General features: G+C 40.8%; 1 protein-coding gene across 1 annotated transcript in view; it reads right to left on the reverse strand.

The window, feature by feature from the left end:
- The window catches only part of PPARG (peroxisome proliferator activated receptor gamma), a 53,776-nt gene that overhangs the window by 1,190 nt on the left and 34,608 nt on the right, over positions 1-17,978 (reverse strand). Inside the window, exons 3-6 of the mRNA XM_030956643.1 lie at positions 17,463-17,632; positions 15,660-15,798; positions 10,691-10,890; positions 6,811-7,261 (exon numbers count right to left, since the gene is read on the reverse strand). Of these exons, the coding sequence (XP_030812503.1) occupies positions 6,811-7,261; positions 10,691-10,890; positions 15,660-15,798; positions 17,463-17,632 (960 nt within the window). The remainder of the gene's footprint in view (positions 1-6,810; positions 7,262-10,690; positions 10,891-15,659; positions 15,799-17,462; positions 17,633-17,978) is intronic.

Consider the following 17,978-nt stretch of genomic DNA (forward strand, 5'->3'; position numbering starts at 1 on the left):
ACAAAGGTACTTTGTAAGGGATCTGCTTACAAAGGGTACTTTCCCTGGGATCTGCTCAAAGGAGCTTTAGGACTTAGATATAGATTTAGATTTAGATTACAATTTTAGAATTGGAAACATTTCCTCTAGCTGGTGTGGGGAAAAAAAGAGTTAGGAGCTTATCAGCATCTCAGCATCAGGGCCGTGCATTAATTTCTTACACATTTCTTAGCAAGTGAAGCCTTTACAGATGGCATTTCCTGAGAGCTGTCTGACCATCAGGTAGTTTGTAAGATTTCACTGGGATTTGCTCAGAGAGGTTTTAGAACTAGTTTTATGCTCTAGGACTAGGTTTATAGACACTGACACTTCTCTAGGTTTAATCTACTGCAGTGGATTTTCCACAGTAAACTGGGAGTGTGTGTGGGAAAAAAAGAGTTGGGGGATAAACAATCTGTATCAGGTAATTCACTTCTGGAAAATCAATATGTACTGAGGGATTTGCATGTAGCTGCTGTCACTAAAAAGGTTTCCTGCTAAGGTGGATGTGAACCCATCAAAATTAAAAAAAAAAAAAAAAAAAAAAAAAGGCATAAACTCAACTTCTGCAGTTTATTTGATTCTCCAGCACTGAAAGTTAATGAAATGTTGAATGTCTAAGCAATGAAAGATGCTTGACTTTGTTAAATTCTCACATATGACAGTGACCACCATGAATTTGTTACTGCTAAAATACTTAATACTGGGTAACACATCCCAAATATCATAATAAATCATGAAAAGAGTCAATAATTTAAATAAAATTTGCTGTGTAGCTATGAAATTATTTTCATAGCTTGATCAATAAAGAGCAGTGCCTACTGCAAGCCTTAAATCACTTCCCTGAGGCAATAATTCCATTTCAACGAGGAGGAGAGGCTGATCTCCATTAAAACCATGAAAAATAAGCTGTTATTTCCTGTGATCTTGGTAACCTTTCTGAGCAGAGAGTTCTCCTAACTCAGCTCGAGTTGTGCTGGCAGAAAGGCTGGGAGAAAACAAAGCTCTTTATAAATACATGGCTTTACCTCATGGGGGAAAAACTGCAGCGTAAACTAAAAGGCAAAGCTGGCAGGAAAACCAGTGAGGGAGCCATGAAAACGAAGGTCACTGACCAGGAAAGGCTACTCAGCTCTCCAGGAGGGGAGGTTTAGGCAGAGTCTTTTCAAAGACAGGAATGAAAGCAATTTTGAGTGTGAACCTGGATATTGGTATGTCAGTGTGCTCATCTTGCAGACATCATTTATTTATCCCATCCAACTGATAACACCACAAAATCTGGTTCAGAAAGTCTGGAGTGAATATAAAAAAGGTTCCTTTTTATGAATTTTGAGCAGTTTTTTAAGGATACCTAAAGAATTTTTGATAGATATTTATTTTTCAGTTACCTGAATGCATTGCATGGGCTGCAGAATCGAGTGGAATTCTTTCTGAAAATTGCCAAATTTCAGCCTTTCAAAGCTGGTAATGATTTGGGGTTGTGATAGCTTTAAATTCTCCTGGTGTGCTGCAGCTGAACTCTGAGCTGGCTGGGCATGACTCAGTGTGCAGGGACAGAAAAAATCAGAGAGCACAAAGACGTGGCCTCGGTTTCCCCTGAGATCCAGCCCCCTCTGCCCCCTGCTCCTTTGGGGTGGGAAGATTTTGGGGTGTGAGTTTTTCAGGAGCCAATCCCAATTCAAATATTGGGCTTCAGAGTCCAGGAGGAAACTCCACTGGCTCTGGAATTTATCAGAAGCCCCCTGAATTTGGGTGTCTGGGACTGCAGTGGCTAAAATCCTGAAAAACCCCAGGAAAAACCCCAATCTGATGATTTTTTAGTGACCCAGTGGGACCAGAGGCAGAAAAGATGACTCTGACAAAAGCCTAGGAGATCATCAGATGTTATTTTTGTATAAGCCAATTCAAGAGGAAGGAAAATTCCCATTGAAGGCAAGAGAGATTTTTCATGAATGAGAACTCCAGGATATGGGCAGTGTTTTTTGGGTGTTGACAGTTTGCTTTACTTTCTCAGTAAAAACCTCCTACAGAGGAAAATGCTGCTTCTGTTCCAAGAAACTTATCTAAATCAGGAAAAAAAAAAGGAAATAAGAGGCAAAAGCTTAAACATCCAGCTATTATGGTATATTTCAAGCTGTTAAAATGCTCTTAAATATAGATCTGCTCCAGACCAATTTGGTTTTGTACCAAAAGGTGAATTTTGTGTAGTGAGGAGCTGCAGGAAAAAGGAAAATGCTAGGAAAGCACCACGGTTCCCTACTATTTATTATGTCTCTTTATTCACATTTTCTTTATGCTTTCATTCATTGTCACTCAGCTGCTTCAATTGGTTTGAAAACTGTTCTAAAAAATGTTCACAGTGACTGGGAAAGGCCAATAACCCCAAAGTTCTGAGAGCAAGCAGTACCACTTTGTGTAAATTGATATTTTACACTGTCTCAAGGGAAAATACTTTATTTGTTTGTTCACTTACTCATTTGGATGCCTCTTTCATGTCCCTAGCAATAATTACAATCTTTTTTACCTGGTCCTCACATATGAAATTGCCACCTGCATGTCTTTACATTTTATTATCTTTGAATAAATGCATTTTGCTTTTAAATGCCCATTTTAAAATCTCCATAACAAACAGGCAAAGATCTGGCTGAGTGAACACGTGTGCTCCTTGTTTTTTCTTTTGCTGAGGCAGATGTGACTCAGCACTTTGAGGTTTGTCTTCTGAGACTGTCACATGTGTTGGAGTCACCAGGAGTTTGTCAGAACAAAGAAATGCTTTGTAATCAGAGCAAGAACTGCAGATCATCACTGCAGGCATTGAACCAGAGTGCAGGATTTGTGTGGCACTGAAATAGGAACTACTTCTTGGTAATAGTCAGGGATAAAATCTCAAATTTTGCTGAGCTGAGAATGCAGCAAAATTATTGAATACAGTGTTTGTATCAGGAGCAGGGACTTGTGGCTTAAAATTTAAGGTAAAAAACACACAGAAAACAGAAAATGTGACTTTAGAAACATCTCTGGATTTAAATACCAGTTTGATTGCACATGGACTGGCAAGGTGTGGGTCTTTACAGGGATACTCTGCCCCAAATACTGCTGGATTCAAATATTCCTGTATCCAAATATTCCTGTATCCAAATATTCCTGCATCCCAACATTCCTGCATCCCAACATTCCTGTATCCAAATATTCCTGTATCCAAATATTCCTGTATCCCAACATTCCTGTATCCTAAAATTCCTGCATCCAAATATTCCTGCATCCAAACATTCCTGCATCCAAATATTCCTGTATCCAAACATTCCTGCATCCCAACATTCCTGTATCCAAATATTCCTGCATCCAAACATTCCTGTATCCAAGCATTCCTGCATCCTAAAATTCCTGTATCCAAATATTCCTGTATCCAAACATTCCTATATCCCAAAATTCCTGTATCCCAAAATTGCTGTGTCCAAGCAGTCCTGTATCCTAAAATTCCTGTATCCAAACATTTGTGTATCCCAACGCTGCTGTGTCCAAACATTCCTGCATCCAAACGTTCCTACATCCCCAAATTCCTGTATCCCAACATTGCTGTATCCAAACATTCCTGGATCCCAAAATTCCTGTATCCAAACGTTCCTCCTCTATCCAACCACCGTAGAAGATAGTACACAAAAATTCGAGTCCATCCACGCTGCAAAATTCCCTTTTGAGCTTTTTTCTTTGTTTGACAACAGCCTGCTTGAGTGAGTTTGCCCAGCTCACAAATGTGAATTATTCCCATAAGGTTTGCAGCATTATCTTTCCAACTCGTTCTCCCTAAACCTTCTTGTGGCAGAGTTCATTTGCAGCTCAGGTGAATGTGATATTTTAAAGATGCTTCAGTTTTCTCCATGTATAGCAGAGCACTCACTACTGACTGAGGGTGAGTTCAGTGGCACAGAAAAAGAAAATCTCCTAAAAGAATCTTTCCAAATCTCATTTACCCAAAGTGTGTCTTTTCAAGTCACCCCAGCTGGAAGGATGTTGCAAGGAGGGTTTGCTGGTGCTGATGGCCAAAAGCATTTTTGTTGTACAAACCAGGTGAAATCCCATGCTCACACACAGGCTCTCTGTCTGACCAGCATTAAATTCAGAATACAAGACTTTGTTACATTCAGAATACAAGACTTTGTTTTTCACTGACTTTGTTTTACAGCACCAGCAGTAAGAGCAGCTCTGCAGAAATGAGTTCAGAGAAACATTTGGAGTAGTTGAGGCACAGAGAGGCTGCACTGAGCAGCTCAGGAACAGTAAAATTCACTGTGGGAGTATTTCCCCTCTGTTGCTATTACAGTTAATTTGTCAGCTCCTTATTGCTGTGATTTGGGCTTTTTGCCTTTTGAGATAACATGCACAAGCAGCTGTTTGGTTATCAAAAGGCTAAAGAGTTTTATAGGATTTGTGGCAAATTCCAAACACTTCCCAAGGAAAAGCTTTCCATGTGTGATGTTCCAGCTGGAATTATCTTTCCTTTTCCCTTCTCCCCTTCTGTTAGAGCTGCACAAGAGCCAGCCCCCGTGGAGCCAGCAGAATTAGCATAATTTCACCAGGTAATCACAGATTCACTGACATGCAGAGCCCCTGGCTGGGATCTTTTTGGGTTTCACAAAGGGGTTCTGTGTTAGAGATGTTTGTACACAGAATTTTGTGAGGGGATTTAAGCATTGCAGGGCTCCTGCAGCAATCAAGTCCTCGAGGTGCCCTGCTTTTGAAATCCTGTTCTCAGTGAAATCACCCTGCTACATTCAAATAGTTCTTACACAAATACAATTTTGCAAGGGCGTAGCTCTTACAGAAATGTCTGAGACAGCTGAGAAATAGGACCTAGTTTTATATCACACAAGATATTTTAATCCCACAGAATGCACCCCGTTCAATAGATATATCTGGCTGTAAATTCCATGATAAAAGCTTTCTTTAATTGGCAACAAAGGTTAATTGTTTTCAAAACATAAACTCTTTTTTTTTTTCAAGCAGCTGTCATGTTTTTTGGAAAAAAAAAAGTTCTGCAAAAAGATAGGGAGATCTTTGTTGAAATTAAAGGACCTTCCTAGAAAGGACTGATTTATATTTAAATGGATTTATATGTCTCTACAGATTTGTTTCAGAGTTTTGCTACAGTGACTTGATTCAAATTCATCAGTTCTTTACAAGTCTCTGTTTACAAATTATTCTGGAAAAAAAAAAGAGACCTGCAGATAAATCTGGTTCAACAGTTAATTATTGTGTGTGAATCACTGTCCTCCTGCAATCTACAACCTGACATTGGTTACATCATCCCTATTTCCTCTGGTGGAAACCAAACCCTGCTGAGGACAGGGCTCTGCTGAACACCAGTTCCCTTTTTGCAGTGAGGAGTGAATTTTGAGAGGCCTTTGCTCATCTGTCACATTTCATTATACCAAACCCACAAAATATTGGCATGTTCTGAGTAGCGCCCTGAGAGGCTTGTGCCATTTCTCCTCTCCCATGAAAACCAGCCAAAAATACCCCAGCAAGGTGTTTTCCTTCCTGAATGAATGAATGCAGAGCCCTGGGGGATCACAGTGCCCAAGGTTTGCACAAGGAAATTTCTGGGAGGAATTCTTGTGGGGAGCAGAATCAGCAGCACAAATTCTATGGTGACCCCTTGTTTTTCCTGAATGAAACCCAGTGCCAGGAGGAACTGGAGGTGAATTTAAATGCAGATATACCTCAGAGTGCCCTCCCAGCAGCAGGGCTGCTTTTAGAACAATAGCACAAGGTTGTGTCTGATTGCTGAAATGTAATTTAATAACAAAATCCTCGGCTGCTCTGCGGAGGAGCTGAATCCAGAGCATTCAGCACATTCCTGCCATGGATGTGTGCAGCTCCACCTTGGGCCAAAATACACACAAATCACAGGGCAAGATTTTATTTGTGCAACATCACTGCCTTGGGAGTGTTGGCCAAAGGAACAGAGCTTCGATGTGTCTGGAATAAATCTGGAGGTGTCTAAGTGAAATAAATCCTGGTAGGCACCACCAATTCCCAAACCAGAGCAGTGACATCACCTCAGGAGCAGAGAACACACTGGCTGGCTGCAGAAAAGCTGAAATTCAGAGTTTTTTCAGTTGAATGTGGGCAGTCTGATACCTGGGATTTCAGGTTCATGCTTTGCTCAAAGTGCGATGTATGAAGATACAGCTGAGGAAAGCTGAACAAGCACACAATGCCTGGGTTGTTGTTTTTATTTTAGGGGACCATAATTTTCCTGAAAAATGCATTTCCCTCTCCTTTTAAAGGCAAACAAAACGTTGCACAAATGCAAGAACAATGAAAAGCACCATAACCCTGGAAGCCCAATGCCACCTATGCTTTGGAATTGTTCTGGAGTCAAAGCTGTTTTGTGGTCAATTAGCAAGCCACACAATCTAACTGAGGGTTTAAAAAACAAAAAAATCTCCTGCAGAATTTTAGCTCCTGGCAGCGAAATTCCACCCTTCCTGTTTTCCAAAAGATAGCCCTGATTTTGTTTTGTGCCTAAATGGACTGATGACTCAGCAGACATTTCCAGGCCCATCACTAATATCAGGGCATTTCCATTTTCAGTTTCTGTCTGGAACTGAATGAAAGGTGAACAACAAAAAGAGATTTGAAAATGACTAAAAAAAGCTCTGTGTAAATGCACTCACTCCCAGCCCGCAGTGCTGAGCACTTTGCTGTTTGGGCAGGAGTTAGAGATGTCAATTCCATAAAATCCCACATAAATTCTCGACAATCCCACATAAATAGGAGAGCACTTACCTCCACTTAGGATAATGACAGCTATAAATATTGCCAGGTCACTGTCATCTAATTCCAGTGCATTGAACTTCACAGCAAACTCAAACTTGGGCTCCATAAAGTCACAAAAAGGTTTCCTCAGGCTCTTCAGGAACTCCCGCGTCATGAACCCCTGTCCATCGGATATGAGAACCCCATCTTTATTCATCAGGGAGGCCAGCAGGGTGTAGATGATCTCGTGGACCCCATATTTCAGCAGAGTCACTTGGTCGTTGAGGTCGAGGTTGACAAAGCCCGGGATGTTCTTGGCGAACTCGGTGATCTCCTGCACGGCCTCCACGGAGCGGAACTGGCAGCGCTGGAAGATGCGGATGGCCACCTCCTTGTTCTCCTCCTGCAGGGGGGACACGTGCTTGCACTTGATCTGGTCTTCCCCCATCATCAAAGAGTTCATGTCATAAATAACGAAGGGCTAGAAACAAAGGGAAATTCCAGTTACTCCCAAACGTCCTCCCCGAGAGCGCCGGACTCCTGAGGAACCCCAAGAGAACTCAGCAGCAACCCCTCAGACATCTCTGAGGAACATATCAAGGGTTCCCCAAAGAGTTAATTGTCCTGAGGAACCTGTCAAGGGCTCCCCAAATAGTTAAATTGTCCTTAGAAACCCATCAAGGGCTCCCCAAATTGTCCTGAGAAACCCATCAAGGGTTCCCAAAGAGTTAAATTGTCCTGAGAACCTAAATGGTCCCCCAAATAGTTAAATTGACCTGAGGAACCTAAAACTTCCCCAAATAGGTAAATTGTCCTAAGGAACCTATCAAGGGTTCCCCAAATAGTTAAATTGTCCTGACAATCCTAAAGGGTTGCCCAAATAAATAGTCCTGAGGAACAAGAATTAAATGATCCTGAAAAACCCATCAAGGGCTCCCCAAAGAGTTAAATTGTCCTGAAAAACCTAAAGGGCTCCCCAAATAGTTAAGTTGTCCTAAGGAACCTATCAATGGTTCCCAGATAGTTAAATTGTCCTGAGGAACCTGTCAAGGGTCCCCCAAATAGTTAAATTGTACTGAGGAACCTAAAGGGTTCCCCAAAGAGTTAAATTGTCCTTAACCTATAAAAACAAATATCCTACAATGTTAAAATGATTTACAGAAAGGCCAAGTAAAAGGGGGAAAGGAGCACTATTTTAAAGCATACACAGTTTTGCCTTTTCTTTTGTTTGTTTGCTTTTTGCTTTATAGAATGTTCTGTAATTCCAGAATTGAAAGTTTGGAATGTTGAACAAAAGGTTAAAATGATACAACTTTTACCTGAATTATAACAGCTTCTATAAAAGAGAATCTAATGAGTGGAAAGGAACCTTCTTTTTTTTTAGTAGAAAGACAGAGAATATTCTCATTTTGATTCCTTTATTGACATTCATGTTCCTTTCATGTTCTATCCTTGGAAACACTGCAAGTAATATCAACTTTGGGGTATTGATTAACAGATAAATGAGACCTTTTGCTGTTAACTCCTGTAAAAATAACAACATTAGATACGTTTAAACCCACTCAACTTGTCTTTGGGAAAGCAAAAACAAATACCATGCTACAAACCACAATTCAGAACACAAAAATGAGGCTGACTGTGAAATAAACTCAACTGGAACAAATCAATTTTGAAAGCAGCTTAGCAAAAGTGGTGCCAGAATACTTGCATTAGGATCTGGAAACAATCTTTTCTAGAATATGCAAAAGAAGTTCTTGGGTTTAAAGAAGTGGTTATGTGAGGATTTCTCAAATTCATTTGAAGAATCTTTCCCTCAAGAAGATTAATGACTGAATACTTCATTGCTGCACTGAACAAATCTCACTGATAGGCGTAGGTTTGTTAACATACTTGATTAATTAATTAAAATACAAGGGATTATACTTCAACAATCAGACTAAAGAAATAATTTTTAAAATGGAAGGTCATTTATGATTGCAGATTGTAATAGGGACGCTGATTCTCATGGTTTTGTGTTTACAGCTCCAGACCACGACATTCCAGGAGGGATTAAATTATTTTCCCACTTGCACTGAGGATTTTCAGTGTGAAACTGAAACAACAAACACACTGCACTGAGAAAAGCCAGGAGGGCAAGAATTGTTCAGGTAATGACTTTTTGGCAGCAGCAAAGCCATTAAATACATATCTGCACATATGGTTATATACATACATGGAATAGTGGAGTAACAGGACCGCAGCAGATGCTTTCAAAATGCATATTTTGGTTCTAGTGGGCAATTTCTTCCTGCTCTTTCTAGTGGGAGCACCAAGTACAAGAAAAAGTCATTATTAGTCCATGCCCAGGTGCTTTAGAAAGCTGATACTACATCATTGGCCTATCCATGATAGATGAAAATCAAGAAAGAGTTCAAAACAGCCAAAGATTTTTTAATATAAAGATTCAGATGAACTTGAGAGTAGAATCCTATGTCAAATGAGCTCTGTATGCCCCAGGAGATGATGAATAACTCATTCTAGTTTTGATACACTCACTTGCTTATTTAAACATTTTAAATTAATTCAGATCATACAGCAACTAAAAAATAATATGAATTTAAACTATGCCCATAGCAAACATTTTGATGCTCCAGAGCACCAAATCCATTGACAAGAACATGAAAGTTGTAACCATTAAATCCTGAGGGTCACTCTTGCAGTGGTATCTTCAAGAAAGACTTGAAAGTCAGCAGCACTGAAAAGCTGGGTTCTGTCTACTGCCTTATTGCTGTTTCTAATGTGCCAAAGTTTAAAAACTCCCAAGAAAAAAGGAGAATTAATTGATGCAATTATACATTTACTGGGTGAGAATTGCAGTGGTGGAACTTTCAGGCACGAGCAGGTTGCACATCAGTTTCTGCAGAATAAATAAACTTAGCTAGTTCAAACTTTATGCTGAAAAGTTACTCACATTGTTAGTGCCCACCACATCTTTTATATGAGGGGTCAACCAATTTCTGGACAACATTAAAATTATTATTAATTGGCTTTAAGGAAAGGAAGAAATACCTTTTTGGAGCCTGAAGTACCTCTGAGTTCTGGGTTGTCTTTGAAATTCTTAAGGAAAATAAAATACACTCTCTGCTGTAATCCTGACAATAAAATTTCTGCCAATGACTCTTGAAAATACGTCAAGCTAAGAGTTTTAAGTTGTGTAAAACTATTTTGCTCCTTAGGTATTAAAATGTTACCAACATGATCAGATATTATTTATGCTCCTCTCACTGATACAGAAGATTATTATGGATGGCAAATGAAGTTTCCAATGCAACCCACAAACCCACTTATCACTATTCCTTACTTTTTCAAGATTTTCCTGTCTATTCTCCTAAACTTCCAACTGCACCAACACAGGGCAGTGATGTGACCTGAGATAACCCAGAGAAAAGCAGGAATTAATCAGAGCTTCATAAGAACGAGCATCACATAAGAATGTGCTGGGGCTGGAATCATTTGCCGCTTAGGAAAAGGGATTTTCCTCAGGGAACAGCAATTCCTGACAGCTGGAGAGCCACCTTAAACAGATAGTGTGGGAGATAACCTCTGGGCAAGGAGAGGGAAAACGGGAAGAGAGGATCAGGGAATACAAAAAGGTTAAGGTGACCTTCAAATTCTTGTCCTGGATTCAAGTATTTTATTAGGTGAACTTGGAGTTTTTTCAAATAATGTTTACTTATCCTATCTAAAAACATTTCCTGTGTTTCAGAGACAGCTTGAAATGTGTAACTGCCAACAGCAAAGTGGGGTTTTTTGGTGTTTTTTGTTTTAGGTTCGGTGTTTTGTGTTTTGGCTTTTTTTAAGAGCTGCGTTGTCAGCTCAGCGAATCATTTACTCGGAAAAAAGGAAGAAACAGAAAGAAGAGGGAACTGACTGATTTGTCTGTCGTCTTTCCTGTCAGGATGGCCCTCGCCTTGGCTTTGGTCAGAGGGAAGGACTTGATGTAGGAGTCGTAGAGGTGCTTGGCCAGCGCGCGCAGGTCGGCGGACTCGGGGTTCAGCTGCTCGATGTCGCTGGAGATCTCGGCCAGCAGCTTCTCCTTCTCCGCCTGGGGCATCCGCCCGAACCTGATGGCTGAGAGCACCACAAGAGTTACAAAAACCCACACTTCAGGGGCTTTCCTGCCACCTTTCTGCACCTGCACTTGCACCTCAAGAAGCACATTTGAGTTTTTGTCGCCTTTCGGTGCTGAAGTTTGTGCTGGACGGGGTTAGGCAAGCAAGGAAAGAGAATTTTCTGCATTTAGTCAAAACAGCTGGAGAGCTTTAAAGAAATGTAAACAAACAAATCATCTCTGTGCCCATTATCATACCTTGCTTGGAAATGCAAACCCCCTGGTTCTACCTCCAATCTACATAAAATGCAAAGAATATTTAAGATATTAAAGTGCTGTTGGCTCAGGGTGGGAACCACCATTGAGCTTTGTGTTGTTCTGGGCAAATCACCACATGGATCTGAGGTTCTTCATTTGTTTAGAAACAAAACCCTCACATGCCTTGCAGGAAGGAATTCCTAAACAGTTCAGCAGAATTTAACGTAGCAAGTGCTATGAATTGTTACCATCAGAACGAAGGAATGGGGAAGGAGGTTGTGCAGGGAATAAAAAGCTGGAAAAGGCTGAGTTGTTTGTGGGACCTCTATGCATCTGCAGTATTGAAAAACCAGGAAATGGTTCTACCTCATCAGATGAGCTCAAAATTGCTAAAATCTCCTCTGCACCTCCTACTTTTCCATCATGTACTTCCTAAGCAAGACTGTTTATCCATGTGGGGACTGACTGGAGAATGTTCCAAATGAGCCATCAAAATCAAGACTGATTTATCACATGATATTTCAGTAAACAGAATTTAGTTTGTTTTATGGAAACAAAATAGAACAAAAGAGCATCCAAACAAGAAACGGAAGGAAGAAATCAAGGTTTGCATTTAGGCCCTAGGGGGAAATAGAAATATTATGAATATTTTTTCAGTGATTAGTGTGTTCCTTGGATAAAGGATAAGTGCTAAGATCATATAGAGATGATTTTACTGGGAATGTTTATTTTGGAAACAAGCAGCCATTTTTCTGTGAGTTTGCTGCAATGTGTTGATGGCAAAACAGGACATATTTTTTCCAAGAATAAATAATTATGCCAGAACACATCCCCCCTCTCCATGTTTCCTATATTATATTTATTGATCAGATGTCTTATTTCCTAGAAACAAAGTTGTTTATTTTTATGACTGAACTCTTTCAGCAACCTGGGAGTGAGACCTGCTGGATATTTCAGAATTACTTGGGTGTCCTTGATATTAAATTATACTGAACACCAGCAGGAAATGATTCTGTTGTGGGCCTGCTCCTGAGAGCTGGGGTTTGCAAAAGCAGATTCATAATCTGGAATCCCACTGGCCATTCCATCAAAAGAAAAGGTGATCAAGACTCAAATGCATTTTAAATACAACATTTCATTATAAAGTATATTTTAAATATAATAGTTTGTCAATAACAAGGAGGGTTGTGAATCAAGAATTCCTATTTTACAATTTCATAGACATAGGGTTTATTTTTACATAGAATACGTTATTCTAAGTACATTTGGAATATATTTTATTGGTGAGATATCAGATGCAGCAGATTCTGTTCAATGTTTGTTTGCATTGCAGGCAAAATCCGGGACAAAATCAATTTTGTGGGACTAGCCTAGCAGTTTCCTTTTGTAAAAATCCTTGTCACTGTCATTTTCAGAGGGCTGAGGCAAAACCAGGGACAGCTCAGGCAGCGAGAGGTTGATGGGAGGAATTGGGAAAGGAGGATTTCGGATGGGAGGAGGAGGAGGAGCTGATGATGGTGCCACTGCCAAAGGTCAGGCTGGGAAAGGAGAGCCTGGGGAGGGATCAGTAGGGCTGGGAAAAGCCTGGGAGAGCTCTGGAAACCTGGCTGGCTGAGGGGTTCTCTCCCAGCTTCTCTCCCAGCAATCCCAGACTCTGCAGGTCTGGGCAGGAGCCTGCAGCTGGAGCGTGGATTTCTCTCTTTCCTTGGGCAGTTCCTCCTTTTCCCTGGATTCCAGCATTCCCCACATGTCAGGAGCACAAAGCCAACAGTGAACACAGTCAGTCCCTCGTGCTGCATTTCTGTGGAAGAACTACAATATTTATCCTCACCCTAGATTTTACCACTTGGAGAAGTTAAATGTAAAAAAGATGATTGTTTATAGACTCTTCTGTAGGGCACTGCTCTTCTGATTGTCTGGATTATTTATGGGCATAAAGGAGACCCCAAATAGCAGTTTGTTACATTAGAAAACACAAGGCAAAGCCAGGCTGGATACCTGTCTGATTTTGGTGGAGATGTGCCCAGATTGAGCAATCCCCTGCTCCCAGAATTGATGACAAAGACATTGCCATGTGTTCTTTTTTTCCCATTCCAGTAGCTGAGTTAATACCAGCAGCACTTTTAACAGAATAGAACAAGATAAATGACATTTCAACACAAAAAGGACCAAGCTGCTGCTCAGTAGCACTTGAGAACCCAGTCTGCACCACCCAGGGTTAAGCCCAGAGCTGCACCGTGGCTAGAGAAAGGAAAGGAAAACAATATTCCAAGCATGAGAACACCACTGTCTTTTTTAACCTTTAGCCAAGTGGTATGGAGCATTTCTACGTGAAAAAATGTGGCTGTAGCTGCTGAGTGTCTCCTTGCAGTCCCCCTTTTGTCCTGATCCTTTTGCAATAATACATCCACACAAGACTGGAACCCTCAGGCACAAATAACCCACATTCTGCCTCAAAGCATTTAAAATTCTGGTAATTTCCCTACCCAAGTGGCTGAAGTGGAATCTGGAGATGCAACATTAAAATGTGTTCCAGTGTCATTGGTGAAACCCCCTGGTTCCACTTCCAGTCTACATAAAATGTAAAGAATATTTAGGATATTAAAGTTCTGTTGGCTGAGGGTAGGGACCTGGGTAGGAACACATCCAGTGTTGAATTTCTTTAAGCTTCTGGGTCCTCAAAAGTGAAATTCAGCTTTTTCTGATAAATTAGTTTATAAATTATGAAGGAACGAGGGTGTTTTGTGCAAGACAATGTACCCTGAGCAGGCAAAATAAAAAAGACAAGTGTAGAAGGCAATGTTTGAATAAAAACACTGAGTCCTTGTTGGCAGAATTCCTGGTTGGAGCAAAGGAAAATGTTCCTTGGAGCCCTGGGGCAAATGGCTTTGCCCTTTTCCTGACTCCTCTGAATCCTAGAATTTGTTGCCACAGCTTCTGCCTGGGCAGCGGCTAAAGAGGGAAAAATGCAGATGAAATGTGAATTTTAAAGCTGTTCTAGATGTTGTAGGGCAGAGGGAATGGTCTGGGCCATCCCTTCCTGAAGGAGCTGCCCATGGATCCCATGGACACCACTGGGAGCTGTGCTGCCAGGCCAAGGGAGAATTTGGCCTGCACCTTGAAAATAATAATAATAAAAAACCCTCCTAAATTACTATAAAAATTACTATAAAAATACCCACAGTAGCATTTCAAAATTAGATTTATTTTTAAGTGTTACTGTTGCATCGCAGGAATTTGAAAACCATATTTTCTACTAGCAAAACATTTCCCAGACCAATTTACATTCAGTGCATGTATTAAACTTTGCAAACCACAATCCAGCTTTCCTCCTGGGGACAGCACACTCATTTTTTATATTGAAAATAATGAAACTTCTAAAAAAACCACAGAGAAATTATTTTCCCAGTCATGTTTGCAATTCTTTACCCTTAGAATTACATAAGTCTCTATGTTATGACATTTAATTCCTGTTTTTACTCAGCTTTGCCAAAGCAAGGCAACAAAGAATCTTCATTATGTCCTTCTGCCCAAACATTCATAAGTATTTCCACATGAATTGCTCTGGTAATTTTAAAGTTCAGAGGGATTTTCTCCTAGAGCAGGATTGTGATATTCTTCCTGCCATTACTTATGGTAAAGGAGGCAACCACAGAGGGGGGTGCCCTAGGAAGGAGGAGAAGGAGGATGGGGATTTTTAAAACCCGACAGTTCATGAAAATGAATATTTTCATTTCAATTTGTTGTGTTTTAGTATGAGAAGTGCTAACTCAGTGATGCCAACAGCCCTTGGTAAGTGACCTGTGCAGCAAATTCGAGTTGCTGTTATTCACAAGGCTTCAGATTCTCTAATCCATATTTCCTAATCAAGTTTTTGGCTTCCAGGAAAAGCATCTTGAGCTCCAGCAGGAAAAAGGGTCTGTCAGAAAATGAGACAGCAAAGTGAAAAATAGCAGTTCCACAAGGGATATATTCAGCAGGAGCTATCAATGAGCAGGAATGATGGAGAGTAAAACCAACTCATGCTACACTATGTATTAAAGCAAGAAAAGCAAATCTCCACCTATCTGATTTTGATGTGGAAGCAATTTTAAATCAGAAAGAGGCTGTTATTCACAAGGCTTCAGACTCTCTAATCCATATTTCCTAATCAAGTCTTTGGCTTCCAGGAAAGGCATCTTGAGCTCCAGCAGGAAAGAGGGTCTGGTCAGAAGATGAGAGAGTGAAGTGAAAAATAGCAGTTACACAAGGGATATATTCAGGAGGAACTCCCAATGAGGAGGAGTGATGGAGAGTAAAACCATCTCATGCTACACTATGTATTAAAGCAAGAAAAGCAAATCTCCACCTATCTGATTTTGATGTGGAAGCAATTTTAAGTCATGGAGAGACCCCCAAATCAGGGCAATCTCTCTGACACGTATGTCTAAACGGAAGGTGTGGGCATGCCAGCAGCACTTTCAGCAGCTGTGTGATGTCCCAGGCTCTTTTCCAGATGAAGCACTGCTGGTTCAGAGTTGCCATCACTCACCATTGTGTGACATCCCAACGGCCAGGCACTTCTGGAACCTGCAGTACTGACATTTGTTCCTGCTCTTCTTGTGGATGCGGCAGTTCAGGTCACACCTGTCGTAAATCAGCTTCAACCGGATGGTCCTCCGGAAAAAACCCTGCAGGGATGGGAAAAAGGGAAAGGATGGGACCAGGAAACAGGGAAAGGATGGGACCTGGCAAACAGGGAAAAGGATGGGATCAGGAAACAGGGAAAAACCCTGCAAGGACAGGAAACAGGGAAAGGATGCGATCAGGAAAACAGGGAAAGAGATGGAACCAGGGAAGCAGGGAAAAGGATGGAACCAGAAAACAGGGAAAAGGATAGGACCAGGGGAAAGGATGGAACCAGGGGAAAGGACGGAACCAGCGAGCTGCCAGTGCATCCTGGCCCTGCTCCACCCACCCAGGACACCTGAGAGATGGATTTCGAAAGGAAGCACAGCTCCTGTCACCATCCTCTCTGCTCCTGTTCATCCTCTGATCTGGTGTTTCTAACTCAAATCAACAGAGGCATAAAATTCCCAAAAAGCTGGAGAACCTTTAGGGAATCAGTGGGGTTTAAAGGACATTAGGGATGGCATTTAAGGGCACAACTCCAAAGGAAGCAAAGCTCTGTTTGTCCCACTGCTTGTGGGAAAATTATTACAAACCAAATGGGACATTTTCAAAATATAAAGTTCACTATCAGTGTAGAAAATTAGTTGAAAACAATGACAAACAAGAAATTCTGCCAACAGCAGTTCAATTTCTGATAAATGAAAATGGTTCTGGGTTATTTCTCTTTCTGCAGTTTAAAGGTATTTTTTGGATCAGTCATAATTAATTAATAAAGTTTATCCAGAGTTATCTCCCTTTTTTTCCTTGTAAAAATTATTTTTTCCTCACAGGGAATAATAACAGTACAAAGATGATGCCAACTTTTATTTATATAATTAACTGTAATTTAAGTAATGTTCTTTGTGCTTATTGCTTTATGTGTGTTCCTAATTCATTGCTAAGAATCTTATTTAAGCTCTGGATTGGTTCTTTCCTTTTAGCTATTTTCCTCAAGATACTGAAAATAGAGAAGATGAGAATTTCACATTAAAATCTAATGTTTTTCTTTGAATTCAATGAAATATTAAGAATTTAATTCTCTGACTTTTCTTCCCTCATTCTTGAGGACTGCAAATTTTACATCATTAATTTTTCCTTTACATATTATAAACACTAAACATCACTGACATAAAAAAATCTTTGTGGTTTTAAAGCAGTAAGCACATTCCTCAATACCATCAGACTTCTCTGTAGTCACCTAAAATGTGTAAAATGGGTAAAAAAACTCGGATTAATCAGAATAAGAGAGCCTGAATTTTAACTGTTCAAGGTTTTGGAGTTGGGCATGAGTTTGGTGCATTCTAAGAATTCAGATTTTCTGTACATGGCACCCAAGGAAGGGAATGAAACATGCTTGCTCGATTAAAAGAAGGGGAAAGAATGCACCAAAAATTTGAATAGATAAATACAATCAACAAAGAAAAAACAAACTTTTAAAAAACAAGCAAGGTTTTAAAAAAGCAAGGTTTTAAAAAACCAAAGTTTTGAAAAAGCAAGGTTTTAAAAAAAGCAAGGTTTAAAGAAACTCCTGCTTATTAACCCATAAATTATACGCAGGAAAACTGACGCAAAACCTAAAACTTTTTTTATTTTTTTAAATAAAGCGCCAAGGTGTGATTTTCCCAAGCGATTATTGAGATGAACACAGTATCAGATGCTAGTCCAAGTGCTTTTTGGGGCTCACCTTGCAGCCCTCGCAGGCGTGCACGCCGTAGTGGAAGCCGGAGGCTTTGTCGCCGCACACGCGGCACTCGATGGCCATCAGCGAGTTGGACGCCTCCTCGTGAGCCTTGTTGTACAGCTGGACCTTCTCTGAGAAATAGGGGGGGGAAGGAGGCTCCAGCTTGATGGCACCTGTGCACAGGGGAGAGGTGAGTGGTAAATTCCAGCTGAATTCATGCAGGGAGTGGTGCCTTGAGAAGGCTGCCCTAGAGCAGAGGCTGGATGGAGTTAAAGCAAGGATTTATTAAAAGGATCTCCTCAATGGATGCACCTTGGGAAGCACAAGAGCCCAGCCAGGGTTGCACCCAAGATGAACCAAAATGGCCCCAAAATGCACGGCCGGGCACGGGGTCTGTCACTGGGATCAGTTCTGCTCCATTTGCACCTTGCAGTTCATTGTCCCATTCCAGCTTTAGCCCCTGCAGTCCCACCCTGCTTGTTTTTCTCTCTCCAGCCCACAGTGTTTGTGCTCTTGGGC

The sequence above is a fragment of the Camarhynchus parvulus genome, chromosome 12 (genome assembly GCF_901933205.1).
Source record: "Camarhynchus parvulus chromosome 12, STF_HiC, whole genome shotgun sequence".
Taxonomy (NCBI): Eukaryota; Metazoa; Chordata; class Aves; order Passeriformes; family Thraupidae; genus Camarhynchus; species Camarhynchus parvulus.